Source organism: Pseudorca crassidens, chromosome 2 (assembly GCF_039906515.1).
Source record: "Pseudorca crassidens isolate mPseCra1 chromosome 2, mPseCra1.hap1, whole genome shotgun sequence".
Taxonomy (NCBI): domain Eukaryota; kingdom Metazoa; phylum Chordata; class Mammalia; order Artiodactyla; family Delphinidae; genus Pseudorca; species Pseudorca crassidens.
Window position 1 is genome coordinate 184425612 of NC_090297.1, and position 25401 is coordinate 184451012.

The 25401-nt window shown below is 60.5% G+C and overlaps 1 protein-coding gene across 2 annotated transcripts; it reads right to left on the bottom strand.

The window, feature by feature from the left end:
- Window positions 1-350: 350 nt before the first annotated feature.
- Window positions 351-25401, bottom strand: CSRP1 (cysteine and glycine rich protein 1). 2 transcript variants are annotated; one of them, XM_067729882.1, is made up of 6 exons: window positions 25378-25401; window positions 10229-10341; window positions 4748-4916; window positions 3814-3943; window positions 1824-1917; window positions 351-1382 (listed from the first exon to the last, which is right to left on the bottom strand). In XM_067729882.1, the coding sequence occupies exons 2-6, from the start codon at window positions 10338-10340 to the stop codon at window positions 1306-1308; spliced, it is 582 nt and encodes a 193-aa protein (XP_067585983.1). In that variant the 5' UTR covers window position 10341; window positions 25378-25401; the 3' UTR covers window positions 351-1305. The 2 variants fall into 2 exon arrangements, with proteins under 2 accessions (XP_067585983.1, XP_067585984.1); XM_067729883.1 differs by lacking the exon at window positions 25378-25401 and adding an exon at window positions 20168-20326.

Consider the following 25401-nt stretch of genomic DNA (forward strand, 5'->3'; position numbering starts at 1 on the left):
GCAGAAGTCAGCTTTCTGGGTTTGACATGCACATTCCTCTGGCTGAGTTTCCCTCTCACTCTGTGACTTTCCAAGCTGGGAAAAGTTCTCAGCACGGTTTGGGGGCCTTGCTGAGCCCCTCAAATTCCAAGCCCACACGGTTCCCACCCCCAGATGTGGCAGCAGGATTGGGCTGGTCGGGTCACTCCGGGACAGCGGGTTCAGTCACAACGGACGCCAGGGAGGAAGCAGCCCCAGCACAGCAGGAAGCGGCCACTTTCTTCCCACCAGACCTCCTGCTAACTTGCGGTGGCTCCCATCAAGTCCCAGCCCAGCCCCACGGGGGTCCAGAGCAGGACAGGGCGCCAGAGTTCTGTTCTGACAGCTTTATTGACTGGTGCGGAATGAGCTTGAGTGGAGCCCGCGCTGCAGCCCGCGGTCCAGAGGGCAGCCCCGCTCCGTCCCTGCGGGGCAGCGGGGCCTGGCCCCTCCCCACCCTCCTGCTGCTTTGGACCTGGGGGCTTGGACGGGGTGGGTGGCGTGCCCAGAGAGGGGTCGCTGGAGAAGGCTGGGGGCAGGGGAAGGGTGTCCAGGTGAAGACAGGCTGCGCGTACCTCCCTCCACGTCTGAGGGTCAGGCAGGCGTGCTAAGGACAGAGCCGCAGCCTCAGGACCCGGGGCTGGGGTTTGGGCCTCTGACAGTGCAGCGATGCTGGAGTGTTTCATTAGGGTCCCCGTCCAACAGGGAGCACGAGCCTGGGGAGGCCAGACCACATCCTGACTCTGGGGCCCTTAGGCCTGGCTTGCTCTCCGCCCGAGTGGGGAGACACCTGCCCCCAGTCTCAAAGGCACCAGGCCGAGCGGGGCAGGCGGCCCCTGGGGTGTGCGCCTGCCTGTGTGTCCCCCAGGAACTCCCAAGCTGGGACTCCCCAGGCCGGCTCTGAGGGACTCCAGGGAGCCCCTCTCCCCGACAAGAAGCACAGCCTTTCCCACCCCACCCGGTCCCGCTCCCCGCCCGCCGGGCTCCGCTGATGACGGACATGCAGCTACGAGGCTGAGGACAGGGGTCTGCGGGGTGGGGCAGGGCCGGGAGAGACCCAGAACCCCAAGGCCTCCTGCTAGTGATGGGCGGCAGGTCCCAGGGGGAGGGAGCACCTTGCAGGGGTGCGGCCTCCGGCAGACGACCGAAGCAAAGGGAGCCAGACACCCCAGTTCAAGTCCTTAGTGACGCGTGCAGGGCTGAAGGGAGGACGAGTCGTGGAGGTCGTGAGGCTGCCAGGAAGGGGTGGTGATGAGAAGCACAGGCGTGGGCTCGCGACGGGCAGGCTCATTCAGAGTGGACCAGAGCCCCGGCTCCCTGCCCAAAGCCGAAGCCCTTGGGCCCGAAGTTTTTGGCATAGCATCCTGCAGAGAGAGCAGACGGGTGAGAACGCCCCGGCCACACCTCCCGGCCCTCCACAACCGCAGCGCCTGGCCGGGCCCCTGGAGCATAGAGGCCCACCAGCGCTGCCCCCTCCCTGTCAACTCCAACAGCGAGGAGGTCCCCGGCTCCACGGTGTGGCCATTCCCCTGTGTCTGAAATCCCGGGAGAAGCGTCATCTGCTGTCAGAGCTCTGGGCCGGGAGCCTGGAGCCCAGGCTCTGCCCCAGCCTGCCCCGATCTGCCCGTGACTCTGGCCAAGTCACTTCCTCCCCCAGGCTCCCCCTCAGCGCTAACGGGAAAGTGTCGCACTAGACGCTCTGGAACAGACTCCGAGGCCCGGAAGGGGCCGACATCTAGCAAGGCCTTCGGCCCTCTGCCCCTCAGACCCCCAGGAAGGGAAGACGTGGGAGAGGGGCCACCCACCTTTGCAGTAAATCTCGCCATCCTTGTCGGCCAGGGTGGTGGACTCGAGGCCTTTGCCACACTTAGCGCACCGGAAGCAGGACTTATGCCAGGACTGGGGAGGGAAGGAAGCAGTTAGTACTGATCCCAGCCATTCCCCTAGACGTGATGAAAGCACTCGTGAAGGCCGACCAGTCCACTGCTGGAGGGACCCTAACCCCACCTCCTGGAGAAAGTGCTGGGTGGGCAGGGGCAGCAGGCCAGGGGTGGGACCACCACCAAGGCAGCCGCTCCCCAGCTCCCACCGTCAGGGCTGGCCCAGCCTCATCCGGACCATTGTGCCCGGGACCACTGGAGCGGGCGAGGGCTCCGGACCCGCCCTGGCATCACCTCCAGGTGCATGGCCTCCTCACCCCTCACGGGGAGACCGCTGCCGCCCTCGCAGCCGGATGTGAGGACCAGACAGATGCAGCCTGGCCACAGGGCGGGCTTTCATGATCCGCCAGGCCTCTGGATCCTAGAACAGGTGCCTGGTTTGGCCAAAGGCCGTCACCGCGGCAGGAGGGGTGGCGCAGCGGGGCAGGGGCCTGGCACAGAGGAGGCGCCCGGCACCACTGGAAGGAGAAATGGTCCACGAGCTACGCTGAACCCGCAGGGAAAGGCCAAGGAGCCTCGTTCCCTGGGGGGCCACAGAAGCCCCTCGTGCTGCTACGAGGAGCTCAGAGGCAGCACAGCCAGCAGCCTCCCCAGGGAAGGTGGCCTGGGGCTGCACCCCTGGCGGGGGCCTGCCAAGCCCGGATCAGCTGTCAGCTCCGGCAGCACAGCCAAGCGGGCTGACAGCTCTGCAGAACCGGGAAAGCCAGAGGCCAGCAGCAGCAGACGGGACAAAACAAGGCCTTTTAAGGGCAAAGAGACTCCCTCGAACGGCTGCCCGTGCCTGGGGTGGAGATGAGAAAGGAAACTGCCTGCCCTCGGGCTTCCTGACGGCCAGACCCGCGCATGTTGCCTCCTGCCTCCAGACCCTGGCGCCCCCAGCCCCCCAGCAGGCACCAGTGCTGGGTCTAGACTTGTCCTACGCGTGAGTTCCCCGTCCACCCGCCCCCCCCCCCCCCGGCCCCTCCTCAAGGTTGAAAAGCCTTGGAGGCCAAGACGCAGGTCCAGAGAAGCTGCAGACAGGCTCCAGGCCCCGTGGCCGCACAGCTGACCGTGTGAGCCCAGCTGAGCCTCGTGTGAAGGTCCAGAAACCCGCTCTGGGCACCCATCCTGAATATGTCCCTTCAGTGGTCCCCGACTGCTGGTCCCAGGCTGCAAATCCCGACCCCTGCCCACAGCCTCTCTGAGGGAGGGGACCCCACTGTGCTTCGGTGACCTGGGCGGCTACTATCGGAATACCGAGGGGGAAGGGCAGGCGAGGCAGTTAGAAAAGATCGCCTCCCAGGAGGCCGTGACAGGCCTGAACCTTGGGAAGCTCCGCCCTGCGGGGACATGGGTGGGTTTCTGAGTCCACATCCTCTGACACAGGATGTACGTGGATTTTCAAGTGGTTCTTAACATTTCTGGATCACAAATCTTCTTGAAAATCTGACGCACGCTGTGGATCGCCTTCCCAGGGAGAGACAGGATCCCACATGCATGTTCTTTTCAGGGCTTGTGTCCACGCACCCTGAGAGGTCTGCGGCCCCTGATTCTAGAGAGACCCATAGATTGGCAGCTCCCTAGGAAGTGCCCGTAGGCGCTTAAAAATCATTTCCACCAGGGGTGAGGCTGTTACGCTCGAGCGGGGAGGGATTCAGCCCCCTGGAGACCAGAAGCCACAGGGGACAAGCAACACGGGGACAAAGGTTTCCCCTTCACGGTGGGCTTTGAAACGAAGGGAGGGAGTTGCAGCCCACGGCTCGGGCTGGCTGAGCAAAGCTAGGGTCGCACTCGCAGAGCTCCGGAAGCCATGCTTCAGGAAGGGGCTTGGCCCGCCCGCGTCCCCACACCCACCCTGGCCCAGCAGCCTCCTTACCTTCCCAGCACCAATCACCTTCTCGGCGGCGTAGACAGCCTGGCTGCACCGCGGGCAGCGCTCAGAGCCACCAATCTTCTGGGCGAACTTGGCCGCATTGGGGTTGGTGGTGGGCCTGTGGCTGGGGCCCCTGCGTGGGGAAGGACGTGCGGTGACATGACATACAGGCAGCAGTACAGGCGGGGGTCTGGCACCGTGTGGGTACCACCCCGCCTCCACCTGGCCCAGCCTGTTACAAGGCCGCGGCTGCCAGGTCCTGTGGGGTCACCTCCCACTTTACAGATGGACACACCAAGGGCGGGCACAGTGTTACTCTCGCCGGCACGTCAGACTTTGCTCAGCCCCCCAGCTGAAACACTGGAGTCCCAGAACACCTCGTTTGCTAGGAATTGCCCTCCTCTGTCCCCGACTCCTTCGGCCTGCCGATTGTAAGAGTCTTTCCAGGAGAAATCTGTGGACCAGTCACCCCCACTGGGGCAGTGACCTTGGCCGAAATGTGGGAACTCATCCATCACTTCCGTGCATCCCCCCCACCCCCAGGGCCAAGGAGCTGGCAGGCTGGCCGCCAGCACCTCCACTCACAGCAGGTCAGTGGTCAGTGGGTGCTGGGGACCTAGTGACACCCCGTGATTCCGGGGAAGGGAACTGACGCCCCCGTGAGCAGGGGTGCAAGCTGGTCTGGCTCGGACACTCACTGCCTGTAGGGGCCCCCAGCAAGTCACCGAGACTGGCTGGGTTTCCTCATCTGTGGAAAGAAGAGACGGGACCCAGGAATTCCTAGGGCCCCTCCCAGCTCTGACGCCCATGAAAATATGGGCTGCGGCTCCGCCGTATAGGGAAGAGCCTGGCCTGCTTCATTCCCTGCTGGACCCCCGCTCCTCTGCCTGGCCTGACACACAGTAGGTGCTTCTCCACCTGGGAGGGGCGTACTCACTCCTCATGCTTGATGCCGAGCGACTCCCCCTTGTCCGTGCTCAGCGTGCCCGCGCCCTGCCCGTAGCCGTAGCCCTTGGGCCCGTACTTCTTGCCATAGCAGGATTTGCAGTAAATCTCCTCGCCGTGCACGGCCACAGTGGTGCTGTCCAGATTCTTCTTGCAGACCACTGCAGAGGAAAGAGGGTACGGGGAGTCGGTTCGCTGCAAGCACCCCGAGAGCCGACGCTCTCTGGGACTCTGCACACGTAATATCCCGATCTTTCAGAAGCCTGGTGACAGGGGTCAGGATGGCCAGGGAGCTGGGAGGAGAGAGGAGGGGGTCTAAGGATGCTGGCCGAGCCGCCCCCCACCAGGAACCGCATGGGCCTTCCTTGGTCCTCTGCACCCTCAGAAGTCCCCGGGTTCAGTAGCCGAGAGCCTAGACTGACCCCAAGCCCCAGGAAGCCTGCTGGACCTTCACTCTGCTCTTGACAGACCGATCACGTGGTGTCCTGACAGAAGAGGAAAAAAAGAAAGGAAGGAAGGCGGGGCTTTCCTGCCTCCAGCGACGGGATCCAGAAGGGACACCCCTACAGGCTTGGGGGCAGGGCTGCCGGGGAAGTGCCGGCTCCCCGAGGGGAAGGGCCGTATTTATTAAGCCCCCTGCATGGCGGGCTTTGAAATGAGATGCAGGTTGTGCTCAACACGACAGCAAGATCTGCAATTTCTAATCTCCGAATCACTTTGCCACGGGAGGGACTGAAGTCAGATGCTGGGAAGAACTTCCTGACTCCAAGGTTAAGAGACTGGAATGGGATAAACTGGAAAGCCTGCGGGCCGCCTGTATCTTCCTGTGGCTCTCAGAGCAGGGCTGTGTCCAGCGACCCAGAGTAAAACAGTCCGGAGCCCAGGGTCATGGAGAGTCAGCTGCCTAGAGCCCAATCTCTCTCCCTGCCCCTTCCCAGCCCTCGTGTCCCCTGGTAGATGCGGATGACAGCCTTCCCCCAAAAGGTGGCTGTGAGAATTAAATGAGCCCTCACCCGGGGAGTACTTAGCACAGTACCCTGTGCACAGTAGGGCATCATAAACGTCCACTGCTCCTATAGTGTGATACAGAGTTAGTGCCGTGGGAACACAAGGCGGGGGGCCAGGCCTCCAAATATCATCGGCTTCCAACCCCCAAGTCCTTCTCTCAAGAGACCCGACTTCCCCTGCTTCTTTAGGTCTCGGCCTATGATTCTAATTGGGTCCCACGAAGGCCCTCAGATTTGGGATTCAGTCTGTCCACCTGGACCACATCCTCAAACACGTGCTTCTGAAGATGGATTCCCGGGAAGCCCTGGAGGAGCCGGCCTCTCCTCCCTGCAGAGGCACTCCGCTCAGCTCTGGCCAGCTCGCCATCCCCTCGCCTTCAGATCCCCCCACCCCCCGCTGTGTGGTTTATGGGACCTTAGTTCCCTGACCAGGCACTGAACCTGAGCCCTTGGCAGTAAAGGCACCAAGTCCTAACCACTGGACCGCCGGGGAATTCCCAGCCATCCCCTTGCCTTTAAAGGCCGGCTCTCTGCCCCCAGGGCTCAGGTTTGAGATTTCAGACTAAATAAGGACCCTGTGGTCCTGCCCGAGATCCCCACGTCCTTACGGCACTCGGGGGACCCAAATATGGATCTTCCCACCGCCTCCCTAGGGCTTGGCTCCCGGGAACAGCAGGGGGTGGGGCTCCAACATTCCTTCTCGGGTGGGAAGTTGGCCTGGAATTGCTTCCCGTAAGACCCAAGCGGACCTGGAAATTCCAAGACCAGAGGGGAGGCAGCAAGTGAGACAGAAGGGCGAGAGGAACGGAGGTCTCCTCAGAGCGACCTTGCCAGCAGGAGACCCAGGGGCTCAGCCCAGAGGAGACTCCAGGGTCTACGACTGAGCCCTCCAGACGGCCCCCTACCTGAGCCCCAGCCTCTATAGGGGGACACCCCGACCTCGCTGCCGCTTCCGCTCTGCCTCGTTGTCCCAGAGGCCCTGGCCTCTGGCCTCCACCCCTGTCCAGTCTGGGCACCTGCAGACTCCTCCAGAAACTCCACTAAGGGGAATTCTGAAGGAAGGCCTGAATCAATTTCTACCAAACCATGTTAAGCAAAAACCAAACAGAAAAACTTAAGTACGGGTTGGTTGTGTGCATTTGCTGGGAAAATGTACTCCAGACGCCACAGGGTAGAGGCAGCCCCAGGTGAGAGGCCAGGGCCCCCTCACCCCACCCCAAGACAGTAATTCTCTGTTTCTGGAAGGAAAACCAAGGCCCACAGAAAAGTTCCAGCTCATAGAACCAGCCAAAGCAGGGCCCGGCCGGAGCCCAGCCTGACCTTCAGGCCTGATTCTTCCCTGCCAGCCCAGAAGCCCTTTCGGGTGGGCCGGGCGAGGGACCACAGCCTGCGGGTGAGCGATGCTGGTGCTGGGGGCGTGCAGGGCTCTGAGAGTGCCCCGGTGCTCCGGGTTCTGGGGAGCAGCCCAGTTCCAGCAGCTGCCACCTCGGGGAGAGGCCAGACCTGCTCTGCTTTCCCCCAGGGCTGACGTGCCCCAGGTGGGAGCCGTTACAGCTCGGAGAAGCAGCAGCCTCGGGGCAGGTCCCCGCAGAGCCGAGCCCTCTTGCCTGCGGATGCCTGCGGATGGGGACTGGCGGCCCCTCCTCAGACCACCAGGCTGTACCCTGTGCGCCGAGCCCAGGGAGGAGGCTGCTCTCCCCAGCCGTCTAGGGCAGCGTCCTGCGTAGCCCAGGCCCCAGGAAAGGGATCGTGGATGCCAACCTGAGTAGGAACCAGAGGCAAGCACCAGGACGGTCAGAGGACCTTCTCTCGGGGACTCACCCAGGCCTGGCCAGCAAGGGGCTGAGGTCCCTGATGCCACCCAGGCCCACACCCTGCTGGCCTTTCTCTGCCTCTGGAGTGAAGGTCCCCTGATTCTGAGGGTGATTCTGCATTCTTGATTCCAGCTGGACACTTAGGCCCACGGCACTGAAAAAGAAGTGACCCTCGTCCCACTCGTAAACACACCTGCGCGCCCGAGGCTGCTCTAGGCCCCGAGAATCAGCAGGTTGTGAAGATGCTCAGACTGGGGACATCCTCTAGCTCCAGTGTCCAGGAACTCGGCCGCAGCCGGAGACCCCAGAGACACGGGAGGCTGCCCTGTAGCTGCTACGGTAGTCCTGCAGCAGACCTCCCCGCCCCGCTCCCCAGCCTGACCTCCCACAACTGTTTCTGGTCCTCTGCACCCCACCCCTGCCCCAGGCCTGCCCGTTCCTTCCTGTACCACCCCCCGCGCCCCGCATTCCTGGCTTCCCTGGACCGCCCGGCCAGCGGCCACTCCTCCACAGGCAGGCCTGCAGGCCTCCCCGCCCGGCTGGCCCGTTTCAGTCCGTGATTAAAGCAACATTTGAGGACAGAGAGGGGTCCTTGGGGCCGGCAGTCTGGACCCTCTCCCTGGCCAGGGCCAAAGCCTCTTATTCCCTCTGAAAAAACTAAGCAGCTCGCAAAGTCCTGAGTGCAGGGAATCGCTGATTACACGACGCCACAGGTGGCGGCCTCCTCCGGGCTGGACGCCAAAGGCCCCACCCAAGCTTGTTGGCCACTGGCAGCCCTTGATCAGTCTCTGCAGGCCGGAGGGTGTGGCTGTGTTGGACGGGGCTTCTGGCTGCTCCGCCCACAGCAGGTGGGATCTGATGCTCATCCAGGGAGCAGGCGGCCCTCGGCCTGTCTGGACCCTGCTCTGGACCACGAGCTCCTGGAAGCAAGGCGGCCAAGTTCTCCCGACTCTGCTCGTGTGAAGGCGGGGGCGCGGGCCCGATTCCCAGACCTCCCAGACAGGCTGAGATGTCAGCCGCTGTTGAGGGGTCCTTGAGCCACACCAGGGCCGTGTGTGTGTGTGTGTGTGTGTGTGTGTGTGTGTGTGTGTGTGTGTGTGTGTGTGTGTGTGTGTGTGTGTGTGGTGTGTGTGTGTGTGTGGTGTGTATGTGGGTATGTGTGTATGTGTGTGTGCGTTGTAAGCATGTGTGTGTGTGAGCATGTGTGTGTGTGTGTGTGTGTGTGTGTTGGGGAGCTGCTATCATTTACTGAACACTCACAACTGCTCCAACTGCTTTGTTTGTTTTCCGAACCCCTTCCCTGTTCATTCTCATACCCCCATCCCCCCCGCCGCCATGAGGTAGGTGTTGTTATCCCCCCTGTAACCTGCCCATCACCACGCAGAGAACAAAAACAGAACGCACATCCAAACCCTGACCAACTGGTTCTGAAACCTAGAGCTTAACCCCCCAATTCCCTGCCTCCCCCTCTGCCTGGGCTCAAGGAAAACGCAGGTCACCTCTTCTAACCCAGAACCTCGGCTCTGTCGCTATGAACCCCGTCACTCAGGAAAATGGGGAGGCTCCCTCCATCCGCCACTTCCTGGGCCGGGAGCTCTGAAAGGCTGCCCGGCCCAGCCCATGGCCAGTGCAGCACCACGGCCTCTGCATGCCCTGCGTCCCCCGGACCACCCGACAGCTCCCGGATGGATGGTGGCCACTGCCTGGCTTCCTGTTCATCCAGGCTGTGATTGCAGCAGCCGGTCTGGGTCCGGCTGTCAGGACCAAATTCCTCCAGCTCACCTTCCTCTTACCCCAGACTGTCAGGTGGGGATGGGAGGTGCAGGGAAAGGCCTCGGGGCTGCAGGGGTGGGGGTGCAGGGTGAGAGCCCAGCTCCAGGCGGGGATGGGAAGTGCGGGGAAAGGCCTTGGGCTGCAGGGGCGGGGGGTGGCGGGGGTGGGGGGGGAGCCCAGCTCCTCCCTAGACGCAGCTTCCCCTGAGGGTGCTGCCTCTGCTGCCTTGACAAAATGTTTTTTTAATTGAAATATAGTTGCTGTACAGGATTATATAAGTTTCAAGCGTACACCATAGTGATTCACCACTTTTAAAGTTATTCGCTTATAGCTGTTATAAAATACTGGCTCTATTCCCTGTGCTGTATAATACATCCCTGTGGCTTATTTTTTTTATACATCGTAGTTTGGACCTCATAATCCCCTTCCCCTCTCTTGCCCTCCCCCTCCCCACTAGTTTGTCCCCTGCATCTGTGATTTCTGTTGCCATTTAACAAGGGGTAATCTGGGTCCAAAGCCTGATGAAACTTTGGGCTAAAAGTATCTTCCGCTTAAATGCCAGGATTGTGGCAGGGAGAGAAAGAAGAGAGAGTGAGCGGGAAGTTTCCCCCGCCGAGTCTTCCCTGCTCGGCTCAGCCCCTGTGCCTCCACCACCCTCAGCCCCTGCGCCTCCGCCACCCCTCCGGCTCAGGCCAGCTCACGCCCTCCCCTTAGAAAACAGCTTCTGAGGAACAAAGAGGCCCTGAAGTGCTTCCCCGCCCAGCTGCATGCCAGCCAAATGTCGAGCTGTTTACCTCCCGTGGGGCCAGTTCCCGGGGTGTTGACTGCCCCATCCGGTCCCCATGGCAACAGCAGGGCCTGGGAGGGGTGCGTACTCACTGCACAGGAAGCAGGATTTGTGGAAGCTGCTGCCTTCGCACTGAACCTCTTCAGCGAAGTACACCGTCTTCTGGCACACCCCACACTTCTTACCTCCTCCCCAGTTCGGCATTCTGAAAGTGGACGCGGAAACGGGAATTAATTCCCCCGGGGAGATGGAGACACAGATGGCCCACAACAGAAAGGCCAGGGACAGAGGTCGAGGGGGGAGCTGGGGGGGCAGAACGGCAACCTGGGGGCTTCCCACCCCAGAGCCCACAGGTAATCGCTGAGCAACCGGTGTGTTTTCAGCCCCGTGCCCGGCATTCTAAAGGATACACAACAAGCACAAGATACAGGCCATAACGGCAGTAACAACGAACCATCTGCTACGTGCGTCCGCAGGGATGAATCTCACAAAGATGAATTTGGAGCAAAAGAAGCAGATAAGCTAGAACTCATAAAACACAAATTATCTGTGTCAGGCCTGCAAGCAGGCAAAATTCTATCGTCAAGGGAGGGACCCATGGGTGGGAGAGTTATAAAGAAAAGCAAGGCAATGAGTATCACAAACTACTGTCTTAGATTCGTTACCTCAAAGAGAGAAAACGGGGGCCACCAAGGGGTCTGCTAAGGCACCAGCCACGTGCGGTTATCACACAGAGGCTCCCTTTGTAATTATTCTTTGAACCACACATATGCAGGTTTTATGCACTCTTTTGTATATAAGATACAACTCACAAATAAAACCATTCTTTTTTAAACCAGGAGGTAGGCACATAGGGCCCAGTTACGAGTCCATTAGAATGGGGGAGGTGGGGGCCTTTTGCAAAATCAGATTTTCCAGCGCCAACTCTGACCCGATGAATCATGACCTCTGAGGATGAGGTACAAAAACGTGAATTTTTATTTATTTTTTTTTTGCGGTACGCGGGCCTCTCACTGTTGTGGCCTCTCCCGCTGCGGAGCACAGGCTCCGGACGCGCAGGCCCAGCGGCCATGGCTCACGGGCCCAGCCGCTCCACGGCACGTGGGATCTTCCCGGACCGGGGCACGAACCCGTGTCCCCTGCATCGGCAGGCGGACTCTCAACCACTGCGCCACCAGGGAAGCCCCAAGAACGTGAATTTTTAACAAGCACCCAGGTGAGTCCGAAGGAGGCGGCCTGGGACAACATTGCGATGCTCTAGGTATTGGTTCTGAGCTGGGGTCCTGATGCCAGATGGGTTTGGTCCAGTCCTGACCCTGCCACTCACTGGCTGTGTGTACCTTGAACAAGGTAGCTGGTCTTTCTAAACCTTGATTTCCACATCTGTAAAACGGGGATAAAAGCAAAAGCTACCTCACAGATCATTTCCGGGGATGCAGTGAGACACGGCGCGTCAAAGGCGCGTCAGTGCCTGGCACGTGCTGAGTGTGCGGTGACGATTATTAGTGCAGGAATCCAAGGCACAGGGGAGGCGACCCCGCAGGTCAGAGCCCGAGCGGCAGACACAGATGCCCGCAGAGCCCGAGATCAGGGAAGGCCCATCTCAACCACTCTCAACAGATGCCTGGCTGCCGGGGGACGGCGACCCTTCCAGTTCTTTGGACAGAAGCGCACGGGGCTGGGGTGGGGGGGCTCTATGGGGGGCGCTGGCGACTGCGGGTACAAGATGGGTGATGGGGACAAAACTTGCCATCCCGAAACGTCTCTCTGTCCTGCAGATTATTTCAAGCCGAAAACAATCAAGGCCCAACAGACTCAGGAAGAAACTGACCTTCCTCCAACTGCCTAAAAGAATTTCGATAGAGGGCCTGTTCCCCAAACAGAGCTATCGCCAGAGATCTCTGCAAAGAATACGGGCCGGGTGTGCTGGGAGGGTCGGCAGGGCCTGGAGACCAGAGTCCGCTCTGTCCCATCGTGTCTGCTGGCTCAGCAAACTCGCTCACCGAGCATTTGCTTTTCCATCTCCAGGTAAGTCGCCTTCCACAACCCCCAACTTCCTCTTTTGTCTTTAGCGGAAGATGATATTTAAGGGGAGGGTTTCAGCCACTTTGGGGAGTTACTCAGGTTTCCTGGGTCTCTCCCATGTAGACATGTTCTTGAACTTTGATTTTCTCCTGTTCATCTGTCTCGTGTCAATTTAATTTTTTTCCAGTCAGAAGCTCGAAGGGTGGAGGAAAATTTCTCCCCCCCCCCAGCCCCACCGGACAGTGGACACAGGCCTCCGCTCAAGAAGAAGGTCCAGTCGAGGTTCACTACCAAGTCCCCTGCACACACGTGTTTGTACAGGTGTGTGCACCTGACACACAGGTGTTCATACAGGTGTTCAATAAATCGGCTCCCCTAATACTGAGAGCCACAGCTGGTCCATGCCCTCCATCCAGCTCTGCAGAGCCCGAGGCCCTCACAATGCTCAGTGGGTACGTGAGGGACGAGAGCAGGCTCCACGTGGGGAAGGGGTGTTGGTGACGCCAGCTTCCGAGGCTGAAATATTTTCGGAACCGTGGGAATCTCCAGCAAGGCTTTGCCGGAGTGGACCAGTCAGTCCACTTCACTGCCTCTGCTCTGTCCTCCCATTTCCTGAAAGTTGGGGTTCCTCTGGCCCCACCCTGGTCCCTCTCTCCCCCCACGTCTCCTTTGGTCCCACTGCACCCGAGGTCACCCCTGCCAAGGACTTCCATTCATCGCTGACCTTGACCTCTGCCCCGAGCCCAGGCTCGTACACCCGGTTCCACGGGAGAACCTCCACCTGGATGGTCCATGAGCACCTCGATTTCAACACGAGCCACCTGAACTCATTACCCTTCCTCTCCAACTTGTTCTTTTTCCCGACTTGTCCGTTTTTTGCTGCTGGAACCCCAGCCATTCTCTCCAGCACTGAGGAATCTTATCCCAAACCCTAGAACGGGGAGCAGTTCTCCTCTCTCGGCCGCACCTGCTCTGTGCCCCCTTCACCTGCTCACCCCAAACCCTGACACCCCTCCTCTCCGGGCCTCTCCCCACTCACCTTCACTCAGCTGGCCCACGGCCCCCTGGGAGGGAGCACCACGCTCCAGTCCCCTTCTGCTCGGGAGCCGCCCTGCTTTGCAGCCAGCGCGCATGGCCTGGACCCAAGCTGACCAGCCCGGGTTACCGGCTGGGGATGGGCCAGCTATGCATTTCAGGCCAAGGAGACAGAAGGGAGTCTTGGGGACTCCGGAGAAGAAAACATCCTGATCTTCAGAGAGAACGTCCTGGAAGCAAGCCCCCTTCCCCTGAGTGAGAAGGGGGAGCAATGGGCTCCGGGGGTGTGGTTCCAAGGGGGACCAGCCGTCCCGGGAGGAAGCTGACAGCAGGGAAGGGAGCCGCCCTGACATCACTGAGCCACAGAACAAGGCCAGACACCTCGCTGACTAGTCTCCGGATTCTCCAGTTAAACAAACTAAGAAGCTCCCCTGCCGTTTAAGCCAGTTACCCTACACCTGAATGCATCCCCAGAGAGGACAATTCCGGCCACCCTGCTTCTGGAATCCCCTTCCTAGCCGACCCCCGCCCCCCACCCCAGACCTTCTTGGCACAGAAGGGGACGCTCACTCCTCACCCAGAGAGCCTCCCCAAGTACCTTCCCAGCTCTGTCTCCTGCTATACCGCCTGCCCCTCACACATCCTCAGGTTCGGTGATTTAATTGCCCCAGGCTGGGGCAAGGCATGTGGAAGCCCTCTGGGCAGGGCGGAGGCCCACCGTCCTCACCCACATGGGTCTGGACTGGCCGTTGACCTGCACAGGGCCAGCCTTCCCCTCCGGGCTCTGCACCGTCCACAGCTCATCAGGCTTCCGCACATCCCACACCCCCAGAGGACAGGATCGCTCGAACCGCACATGGCCCCGCTCTGCCTCCTCAAATAACCCACGAGGCCCGAGCTCCTGGAGCCCCAGGGCCAGCCCCATCCCCGGCCTCTGAGGCCCCGCCATTCCTCTGGCCCCTCTGCCCTGCTGAGCCAGAGCTGGGCGCTGCAAACCAGGAAGGACAGTCGGGTGGGAGAAGCAAGGTCGGTACTGCCCGCCTAACCGTCCCCCACGCCGCCCTCGCTGCAGAGCCCCGTTCTAATCAGGCAGGCACGGCTGCACCGAGCGACCCCAGGGAGGTGCTCAGGGCAGAGCCCAGACCCCTGAGCCACCTGGCGACTCCAGTCCCTGCGGGGCGGCACCGGGACGGCCACTGGGCAGGGAGCCCTGGGAGAGGTTCTGGTTCACGCGGAGCCATGCAGCTTCTCCGACGAGGTGACTAGACGCGACCCCTAAACCCCTGCCCGCGGCACCCGGCAGAGAGCCTGCCCTGAGTCTGCTGACCTACTGTGTGCCGGGCAGTCTGCAAACACCATCCACTTCTCCTGGTGACCTGGGGCTGGGGACACGCCCGTGACACACATGAAGACACAGGGCTGGGGAGGCCAGGCCAGCCCCCTGCGGTCACCAGGCTGTAGGAAGCAGAACTGGGACCCAGCCGGGTCCAGCCACCCAGTCACTGTGCTGGTACCATCGTATTCAGGGGGCTGCACTCGGGGGGCGTCCAGGACGCCCGGGCTCCATCCTCACCTTGCTTTCCACCCCCTGAACCCACAGGGGACGTCCTCCAGCCCCTAGGGAGGCTCCTCCCTAAGGGAGGAGGCTTCCCCGACCACGTGGTGGGGAGCTGTTCCCAGCAGTGTTTTGTTCCCGACACAAAAGCCCTTCTCCCTCGTGGAGACCCACATATCCAACAGGCCGCCCTTGTTCTCCCTGGCTCCGGGTCAGGGGCCCACAGCCAGCAGGGCCCAGGGAACCAGGGGCAGGGCAGGATGGGCGAAATCTGCCTGGGGCGCCTCCCGGCTGGGCCACTCCTCAGCCAGGCCACTTGGTGGGGGTCCCCTTCGGGAGCCCAGAGAAGGGACAGGGCCCGGCGCCTTGGACAGGTTCCCCACCCCCCACCCACGTGAGGACCCCTCTGAGGGATCTGCGGGTGGGCGGGGGGAGTCTCAGCTGGGGGAGCCCCGGCCGCCTCCTTCCCACCAGCCCCGTCTTCTCATCAGCCGGACTCCGCGGACAGGAGGCCCAACTGCCTTAAAAGGAAACTGTTTCTCAGACCTTCTGGAGCTCCTATAGGGATGCCCAGCTCCTTCTCAGCTGCCTGCTCAGTTCTGAGGACAGAGGCCCTGCAGCCGACGGGGAGGAGAGATGTTCTCTGGGTCAGAGTTCAGGCGGCTCAGTTCAGAGGTCAGGAGAAAGGGACCTGGATTCATCCCTTCCCAGCTGAACGATCAAGCGACTTTCCTGTCTGAGCTTTGATGTGGTTGTCTCTAAATCGGACCATCCACTGACCCCTTAAGTTGTTCTGAGGATCAGGAAAGAAATTATCAAGCGATGCCCCAGGGCCTGGTGTGCTGCAAGGGCGCCCTCCTGGCGACCACCCGCAGGGCGGGCCCAGGCGAGGGCCGGATGTCCGCTCCCCTCCCCAGCCAGGCCGCATCTGGGAGCAGCAAGGCCTGAGAAGTAGCAACGCCAGACAGGGACCCAGAATCCCTGACTTAGGGACGAGTGCCCTGCCCTTCCTTGGGGTGTAGTCACCCCCGCACCCCAGATGCAAGCAGAGACTTGTCTTAACTCTTTTGTCTTCTGCTCTGGGGGACCAAGAAGCTTTGCTATCCCTGTGATCACATCAGCCACTCTGGGTTTGCAGTGGGTTCCTCCAGAGAGCTCTGGTTCCTCCCACTTCACATGTCGACAATCTCGACAGGCAACCAGCCTTCAATTTTCTGCTGAATGGCTGGAAGTACCCGGGAAGCTATTTGCCGGAAATGTCAGGATCCAGGGCTGGTCGGAAGCGAGAAGCCCAGGACTGAACTCTTCCGACGAGTGACAGGCTCGGCGTGCTGCCCCCTCCTTCCTGGGCAGCCGTCTCATCAGATCCTCTGTCTCAAGAGCAGAGACCCAAGACGGGGCTCGCAGGGCAGCAGAGGGAGAAGCGGACACAGGGCAAGACTCCCACGTGCACCCCACATCTTGTGAAAGTCGGCCTGAGGCGACGGCCCGGTGTGGTCAGGTTTCAGGTTTCAGAAGCCATCTCAGAGACGCTGCGCCCTTCACCGCGGGCTCCCAGCGTCTGAGGGAAGGCCTCCTCTCCTCAGATCAGCGGTTTGACTCGACAATCCATGCCATGGCTTCATTTCCCCAGTGGAAAATCCCCACCTCTCCCGTTCCAAATCCTCTTGCCCCCCAGGGCCAAAGGGTGACCTCTGGGCACAGAGTTGAGGTCCCCACCCACGCAGTCAGGTGCCTGCCTACTTAGAATCACCTGGCTGTGTGGTACCCAGCCAGGTACACAGGGGAGCTGTCACCCTTTCCACCTCGCTGTTCGGCCCCTTCCTCCCCGCACCGACGTCAGGAGGGAGCCAAGGCAGGGGGCGGGGGCACCCCGCCGCTCAGGGTTCAGAGCCCAGGTCTTAGAGGTACCATCTGAGAGCCTGGCAAACAGTCCTGCCTTGAAAGGAACGGTCACTGCTGGGGCGACGAAGGGCCAACATGCGATACAAGCCCGGCCTGAGCTCCACGGGACTTCTTGGGGACCCTGCACGTGACTCAGCCTCTGGGAGAAGCCGGCCGGCACCGCTGCGCTGTGATCCCTCCAGACCCCACGGTTCCCAAAACTCGACAGTCACCTGGCTCCCTCTCTCCCTCCCTCTCTGAGTTCTGTCTTTTCAAGTCCAGGCCCCGAGGCCCTCGTGGGGCAGTGGGCTGGGCTGGCGCGTGCCCCCCAGCGCCTCGTATAACAGAGCGTTCCACCCCCGGGGTTCAGAAGTCCAAAGGTCAACCAAGGTAGAAATGGGGGTCTAGAATTCATTTTAAGTATTTCCAGACTGTCACAGGAAGTCCTATATCATAACAAGGTCTCACAGGCTGACCAACAGGTAAGTGTCTTTGCTTTTATCTGGAACGATGTCACCTTAGTAACAACTGGTTACCCATGCTGGAAAGGTCTGAACGATCTTCCTGGATTCAGTTTTAAAAAGCAAAACCAAAACCCACGAGCCCTTAGACCTCATAAAACAGGCTGTTTGCAACTGACGTCTCGGGAAGCCCCTGCCCCCGCGGCTCCTGTATAGACAGCCGGGGGGCACTGCAGAGGAGGGTGTGCTTGCCGGGTTGGTGGGTGGGGTGGGGGCTGAGCCTGTGATCCACTGTCGCTGCAGGAATCAGACAGTGCCTCCCGTCCCCTGGGAAGAGGTGGAAATGCTAGCTGCCTCGGTGTTTACACTCCTTACCATACATGGGAATCACTCAGTGTTGACGTCAGACAAATTCCTGGGTAGCTGCGTAGTGCGGCCCCATCACCACCACAGAAATTCCTGCCCACAGGAAACCGCAGCACAGCTGCTCCAGCAGGTACCCAGCACCTCCCCGACTCACCCCCAGCTCGTGTGTGTGTGTGTGTGTGTGTGTGTGTGTGTGTGTGTGTGTGTCTTTTCCTCAAGCAGGCTCTTTCCCAGGCTTCCTTTCTTTCCTGCACACCCGGCACCAAAATTCAAACACGCATCAGACCTGGTGAAAACGTATCACCTGGGACCCAGGCCCCGACTTCCAGAAGGGCCCCCTCCTCCTCTCCATCCATGCGGCAAAGGGAAGACCTAGGGGTCGTGCGTTCTAACGGGACTCCATCCTCGTTCACTCTGCGAAGCCACATCTTCCTTAAGTAGTTTATGAGCCACCATAAAGCTCTTTGTAACGCGAATGACTGGGCGTGGGTTTGCAAGGAGTCTGCCTGTGTCTGAATGGCAGCTGCAACCCCAAGCAAGTTACTCATCACCTCTGAGCCTCAGTTTCTTCGTCTGTAAAATGGGGAGCGTCCGCCCCACCTCACAGACTGTCCCAGATAACACACACATGGCGGATACAGGCCAGTCCCTGGGGCCCAACAAGCACAGACATCTGCCTACTGTGCTCTCTGGGAAGGGCCAGCTCTGACGCTTGTCCAGTTCTTACTTGCCAGAACGCCCGCGTGGTGGCAACCGGTGACCTTTATTCTCACCAGCACCTCAAAATGTTCAATGCAGGATTCCTCTGTCCTCTTCAAGCCGACTTTTCACAATAAGCCAGCTTACAGAAATATCTAAATTCCAGCAGCTTCACAGAAAAGCCTTCCCAGTTTGCCTTCCCACCAGGAGACCCAGAGTAAATAGAGACCGTCCCTCTCCTCCCTGACCTGGGCCTCAAGTCCACGCACAGGGGCACCGGCGAGCACCGGAGCACCCGTTTGCAAGGTTCACACGTGTCCGGTAGGGCAGCTCCGCGAGCCGCCCACTCCTACCCGCTTCATTCACCAAATATTTACCGCTCGCCAACCAAGTGCTGACACTACGCTCCTGGCCAGGGAGGGCTCACCAGCTCACCAGCAGGCAAACGTTTGCCTTGAGAAAAGAAAACACCTGGGCTGGGAAGGCAAGTGCGGGACGGCCCAGAGGCAAAGGCCGTGGCCCTGCCACGCTTCACGTTCTGTTAGCAGTGCTGCAGCACAGGCGCCGTCTCGCCTCTGCGTCCCTCACCCCTCAGACCCTCCACAGAGGCAGTGCGGCCCCTCCCCCTCCCTGGCCCACAGCACACCCTCTGCAGGATAAACTTCCTTCCCCGCCTGCCTGTCCCCGGCCCGGATTTCCTCCCCGCGGGACGGGGCCATTCCCTGGGAGGCTGTGGGCAGTACAGGGCTGGATCCAGCCACAAGGACAGTCTCTCTGGAGAGAGCCCGAGCCCCCCATGAGCAGCAGGAGGCTGCAAGTGAGAAGCAGCAGGGGCACAACACCCAGCGCCCAGATCCCACTGGGACACCCCAGCCTGCACGCTGAGCTGACAGAGGGGCGGCCAGCTCCTCCAGCCGCCTCAGCTTCTGGGGTGGGGGGGTGGGCAGGGGAAAGGCTGGGGCGAGGCCCAGGGACAAGGCAGTAGTTGGCCCCTCTGGGCTCCGGGCCTGTGTCGTGCCCTCTCCGTACCGCCCCGCAAAGAAGCTGAGCGTGAGAGGCGAAGCCCCCTGTCCCCGGTCGGCTGGGCATTCAGGGTCAGTCAGAGAGCCTGCTGGACCTCCCGGAGCCGCTGGGACGGGATCCCCAGGTGAAGCCCTCGCAGCTGGGAGGGGTCTGCCCATCCATCCGCGCCCAGGAGCAGGGGTGGTGGCCGGAGCCCAGGCCTCTGGGGAAGGGCTGAGCCCACGCACCCTCCCGCCTACACCCAGGTCTCGATTAGAGCACAGCAAATGGGACAGGCGTTCGCATGGCATTCTGCGGCCTGTGAGAGCAGATCCGACGCCTGCCTCGAGGGGGCTTGCTGGGTAACATATTGCAGCGCGCTTCAAGTGTGCTGGTAGCAGCCCCTTCCTGCTCCCCGGCCCTCAGGGACTGAGGCCACCGAACACTGTGGCTTCCTTCAGGCTGGGGTGATGGTGCCCACGCAGCGCCAAGACAAGGGGCGAGGGGTGGGTGTGAACGTGGCGGTGGGTGACCGGGGACGGCTGCCATCTGGTCCTTTCCTAAGGGTGAAACTCACACCTGGGCTCGGGGCACAGCTGCCCCAGGCGGGCCCTGAACCTAGATGTTCCCCCACCCTGCCCTCGGCACGCTGTCCAGGGGGCAGGCGGGGGGTGGCACGGCCGCCCTCATCCCCAGCTGTACAATGAGCTCAGTGCGCGCGCAGAATCGCCGATTGTCCCGCCGCGGGACCTGCAGGTGGTGGGGAAACTGGCCGTCCCGGGTCAGGGGCACGTGGGGACCCTTTGTGTCCCGGGAGCCCGGGGTGGGGAGGAGTCCCGCGCCTCCTGGAAAGAGAACCAACCGCCGCCACTTCTCCCCGCTCCGCGGCCCGCGCCGGCCCCGGCCGCCCCTTTTCCTTGCGACCCTCCTCGCAGCTTCCCGGGAGGCGGCGGGGCCGGAAGGCCGGGGGCGCCCTGCGCGCGGCGGGGCCGGGGCGCACTCACCTGGCGGCGGCTGGGCGCGCGGCGGTTGGCGGACGGCGGGCGGGCGACCGGCACGGCAGCGCTCTGGAAGCGGGGCTGGGCGCGCCCGGCCCGCGCGGCGTTTTGTTCCGCTCGGGGAGGGCGTGTCCGGGCCACGCCAACCAGTGGGCTTTGCACACTGCACCACACCGGCGCCGATGTCACCGCACCGTCGCTGATGTCACGGCGCAGTCCCGCAGCGCGGCCCCCAGGCCCGAGGCGTCCCGGCTGCGCCCTGGGGACCCCCGGTGCGCCCCGCCGCGGGGGAAGCAGCGGCTCACACGTGCCCGGAACTTCTCAGGGCTTCCCGGCAGCCTAATACTAGGGTGGAGACACACGTGATCCAAGAGATAGGACTCCTGATAAACTTCTGACACAAGAGGAAGTGTGGGGGGACGGGAGGTGGTCTCGCGTTTGGTGTCCTGGTGGCAGGTGTCCCGGGGGCGCCGGGTAAGACAGGCCAAGCTCTGAGCCCGCCCCTTCCGTGTACTAGCTGGTCTCCGCCCCCAGGCCTCAGGTTCCGCATCTGTGAAGGGGGTATAATCCAGACGGAAGTGGGGTTTTTTTGGTGGGGGGGAGGCGGGGGGAACAGATTGTATAGGCCTAGTAAGCCTTCAGCAGTGCCCTTCCATGAGTGTAACCCCCCAAACAGCTCTGTCCCCTCAGCTTGCCCCAATCTCCCCTGCTATCCAAAGAAGGAGCCCCCCTCCGACCCCCAGACAGCAGCTCTGAGGAGTGGGCGCTTCAGTTGGGCTTTTGTCTGGGCCTCGCCACGCTGACCAGGGGCAGCTGCGGGTGGGTGGGCTGCCCTCGCCACCTCCCAGCCCTTCCTGCAAGCCCGCTGCCGGCATCTCAGAGGGCGGAGAGGCTCACACCTCCTTCCTGGACGCAGGTACAGCTCAGAAACCCAGTGCTCTGGAGAGAGAAGGAGCTCCCGGGGGCGCCTGGCCGGGAGGGCCCGGTAGGGAGCAGAGAGCGCCAGGCTTTAAAGGAAGGTACCATCCTCTCCCCCCAAGGTCCTGCCCGCCCCAGTCAAGGCGCACTGCCCTCTGGGCCTTATGGGTCTGGACCCGGAGGATCATGAAAATCTGAGACACTGGTGCTCCCAGGACTGGGAGAGCCTTGGGAGACAAAGCACTTCCTTCTACTTTGCAGTTTTTGTAGCTTGTTCACTGCATTTCTAAGTCAAAAGGAAACTCCCTCTAGTTCTCCAGGTTGAATTACCCCATTTGCACTGAATGCAGATGCAGACGGAGCAGGGCCTACCCAGATCCTCGGTGTCCCTTTCGCTGTGATTGTGTCCGCTGTGCGCCTGTCTGTGTGTCACCCTCTGCTGCTCTCTTGGGCTCCAGCGTCTCTGTGAGAAGGAAGCGTCCTTCTGCCCAAGGCAGTGAACTGGGGGCAGGTCTGCTGGGCGGCTGGTCGCCCCTCCCCCAGGTCACCCACAGATGCAGCTGCCACGTCTTCCAGGCTGGACAGGTATCAAGGCCTCAGACCCTCACAGGCTTCATTTAAAGCCCCAGGTGGCTGAACCAACTCTTCCAGGAGTAAAGTCGAGCATCTCATAAACCAGAAAATGGAGTATTATAGTTATCTAGGCTTTTCTTACTTTCTACCCTAAGAAACATGTTTCCTTGGGCCGGGCTGTCCAGACAAACAGGGTCCCCCAAGATTGGGAGCACCGACCAGGATTTCTCGCAGATTGGGTGGCCGTTCTCATCTGACCCAGCCAAGATGTAAGAGCAGAACCCAGAATGATTCCCGGTCACCCCCGCGCCACGCGCGCGATAAATCAACAGGCCCGTGACGTTGCCGAACGACATTGGCGTCAGAGGCCACGGGCTCGCTGTGCAGAGGTGGTGGGCTCGCGGGTATCCCGTCTCCCTTCAGTTCCCTGGACCCCGGAGAGAGGAGCCTTGGAGTCTTGCCCAAGATTTTACAAAAAGGCAGACTCGTGCCTGTCCTTCTTTGGTCTGGGTTTGTCCTGTCTGGGCAATGGGGCTGCTGATGGATTTCCCCAGGGAGGACAGCCAACCTGTGCTGTGAAACATCCTTAGGGAAGGTCCAGGAAAAGGCAGTCACGCCTGGATTCTCCCGGAGGCTCTTGGAGTACCTCATAAACTGGTGGCTGTGTCCTGAGCCCTGACTCCTGGGCGGCTGCTGAGTGGAGAGCACAGGGGTGTGTCCACACGACACTGGGGCAGCAGGACTGTCCCAGGCAAGCCAGGCCATGTGATCGCCCTGCATGCTTTATTCTTCTCCGGGGGGGAGCACAGGGTCAGGAAGTTTTCCCGGAGAAAGTGAGCGCTTGCAGGGCTGAGCTTCTGCCGGGAGCTGCCCGGGCGCACAGGAAACGTGTGGGTCGAGGAGGAAAGACGCAGATGAACACGTTGTCCACATGCCTGGGGGTGGTCACGGCCGTTTCACAGCCTGAGACGGACACCCAAGGAAGAGCAAAGCCCTTGGATCATCAGGGCCAAGACACTCTGAAGGAAGCAGGGCTGAATTTGTATTGTGAGTCTCAGCTCGTCACCAAGCGTTTAAAATAATAATATGGGGAATTCCCTGGCCGTCCAGTGCTTAGGCCTTACACCGTCACCACCGAGGGCCCGGTTCAATCCCTGGTCGGGGAACTAAGATCCCGCATGCCGCCCAGCATGGCCAAATAAATAAATAATATTCATGACAACCAGACAGATCACGGGGAGGATTTTGAGATGCAGAGAAATATCAAATCGCTGTGTCGTGCACCAGGAGCTAACAGGGCTGTTGGTCCATCGTGATTCAAAAAACAACCCAAAAAACTGATAAAGAGATCAGATTTGTGGGTACCAGCGGCAGGGGGTGGTGGGAGGGGAATTGGATAAAGGCAGCCAAAGGGTACCAACTTACAGTAGAAGATGATAAGTACTAGGGACGTAACGTACAACGTGACAGTGAACGCTGCTGTCCGTTACAGGAAACCTGTCAAGGGAGTAAATCCTAAGAGTTCTCATCACAAGGAGAAAAGTTTTCTATTTCTTTACTATTCTAGCTATACGAGATGACGGATGGTCACTGAATTTATCCTGATAATGATGTATGTGAGGCAAGTCATTATGCTGCACACCTTCAACTTCTACAGTGCCCTATGTCTATTACGTCCCGACAAGACTGAGGATAAATGATATCAATACTAACAAACAAGTGCCGAGCACCAGCTGCCCATGGGGGTCTTTCCAGCAGCCCCCCTTACTCTCCCCAGTGGCTGAAGGCTGTAGGGCTGTTTTCACCTCTTTTGCACGTAGGGGACCACTGGGCGGTAACCAGCTCGGTGACCGTGTGACCGCGATCCAGACCCCGGTTTTCCTCGTGTGTGCAACGAGGGCTGGGACCAGCTCCGCACTCGCAAAGCTTCCCGCGGAGGTGCCCCTGCCAGCAGAGAGGGGACGCGCTGCTCCCGGGAGCTCGAGGGCTGGCGGGATCCGTCGCTCCCAGGGCTCTGAAGTCTTCGGTTTTATTATAAAAGTTTGTTTAAATTTCACGTTCTCCTTCACAGATGCCTGTGTTTGTTTTAATAAGAAGATAATGTTGAAAATTATTTACAGTAAGAGAAACAGAGGTTCTTGGAAAGGGTGTCCTGCCAGCCTCTGTGGACCCTGGACTGACAAGCCCAGCAAGGGGCCTGGGGTGGCTCTAAGGCTCTTCCCAGGATTGATCTGCCTGGATCTCCCGGGGGGTCTCCCGGGATCTCCCTGGATCTGCCTGGATCTCACTGGATCTCCCTGGATCAGATCTGGCTGTGCAGTGCTGAGGCTGTGACAGGGGGCTGAGGGATGGCCCCGCATTCCTGACCGGGACCCTCAGTCCCTGTCTTCATGTTTCCCGAGGAGGAGTCCCAGAGCCTCTCGGGGTCTGCAGGAGAAATAAGCCTGATGGCCAAAGATAAAAGAAAGGGCAGGTAAGTCCATGTGTAAACGTCAGGAGGATAAAATGCTTGGAAGAAAGAAAGGGGGAAATCCACCTGGAGAGGAACGAGGGTACTATGGGGGCTCCAACAGGGAAACGTGTTCCCATCTTCAAGCTGCCCTTTACACTGTGAACCACAAGGAATGTTCCAGGGAGCTTGGAAGGTGATTCAGAAATTCCTCAGGGGGAGGCCCGCGGCTGGGTCCTCAGGGTGTTGTGAAACAGGCTGTATAACTTTCAGTTAAATCCACCACTTCCCCTTCCCCGCCCCCTGGCCCGATGGCCTTGTGAGGCCGCTTCCCTCTCAGCAGCCTGCGTCCACACCAGGCCGGTGTGGGCAGGGAGACAGGAGGCACCGGGAGACGGCAAAGGAGGGCCCGGGGCCTGGCAGCTCCGGGGAGAAGTGTGGCCGGGCAGTCTCTCCGGCAGACCTGCCTCCTCTGCTTCTGATCCTTTCCCTGTCCTCCTGTCGAGGACCCTCCAACTTCCCTGTGGTCATCCGGCCAGACAGCAGACGTGTAAGCTGTGAGTAGCTTGAAAATAACCAAACTTTAGGCAAGAGCTTTGACGCCTCTGGTCCATCAGGGTCAATCGTATGAAATGGGACCCCGAGACAGAAGAAAGGGCTGGACGGCAATCCAAGATGAGCTCAAGAGACAGAGTTTACTCTTTATAGGACGGCCGCAGAGGGCAGGGCTGTGGCTCCGTCTCCTTCGTAGCTCACACGCGCCTAGCCTGGAGAGGTGCTTGGCTTTACTTTGTTTTTTTATGTTTTACGAATTCCAGCACCAAAGCGTTCATTCCAGTTTGCAGGGTAAGAACCAGGAGCGAGACTGCCACCTGCCGGCCAATTTGTGAATCACACTCTCAGGGACCTCCTAGCTTAAGCAGACCTTCATCCTTTGTCCACTGGGGTCACTTGCTACTTAAATTTTTTTTGACTCTCACTTGAGACATCCTAGGCTCCTAGCAGAGAAGCCAAAAGTCCTGGGACGCTGGTCAGAGAAAAAGGCCTTTGAAGGTAGTGGAAGCTTGTTTGGCTCAGGGCCCTCCTGTCTCCCCGGGATCGTCTTCCCCCTCCTCCGAGAAGCACCCCCTCTGTGCCAAGCACTGGGCTGTAGACTCGGGGCCTCCCAGGGCCAGGGGACATGCGGGCGCTGGACGGGGTGCAGGAGGCCGGCACAGCAAAGAGCACTGGGGGCTCAGGAGGGAGGCTCCCCTGCAGGAATCCGGGACAGATTTACCTGAGCTACTGCGCACGCTGACGA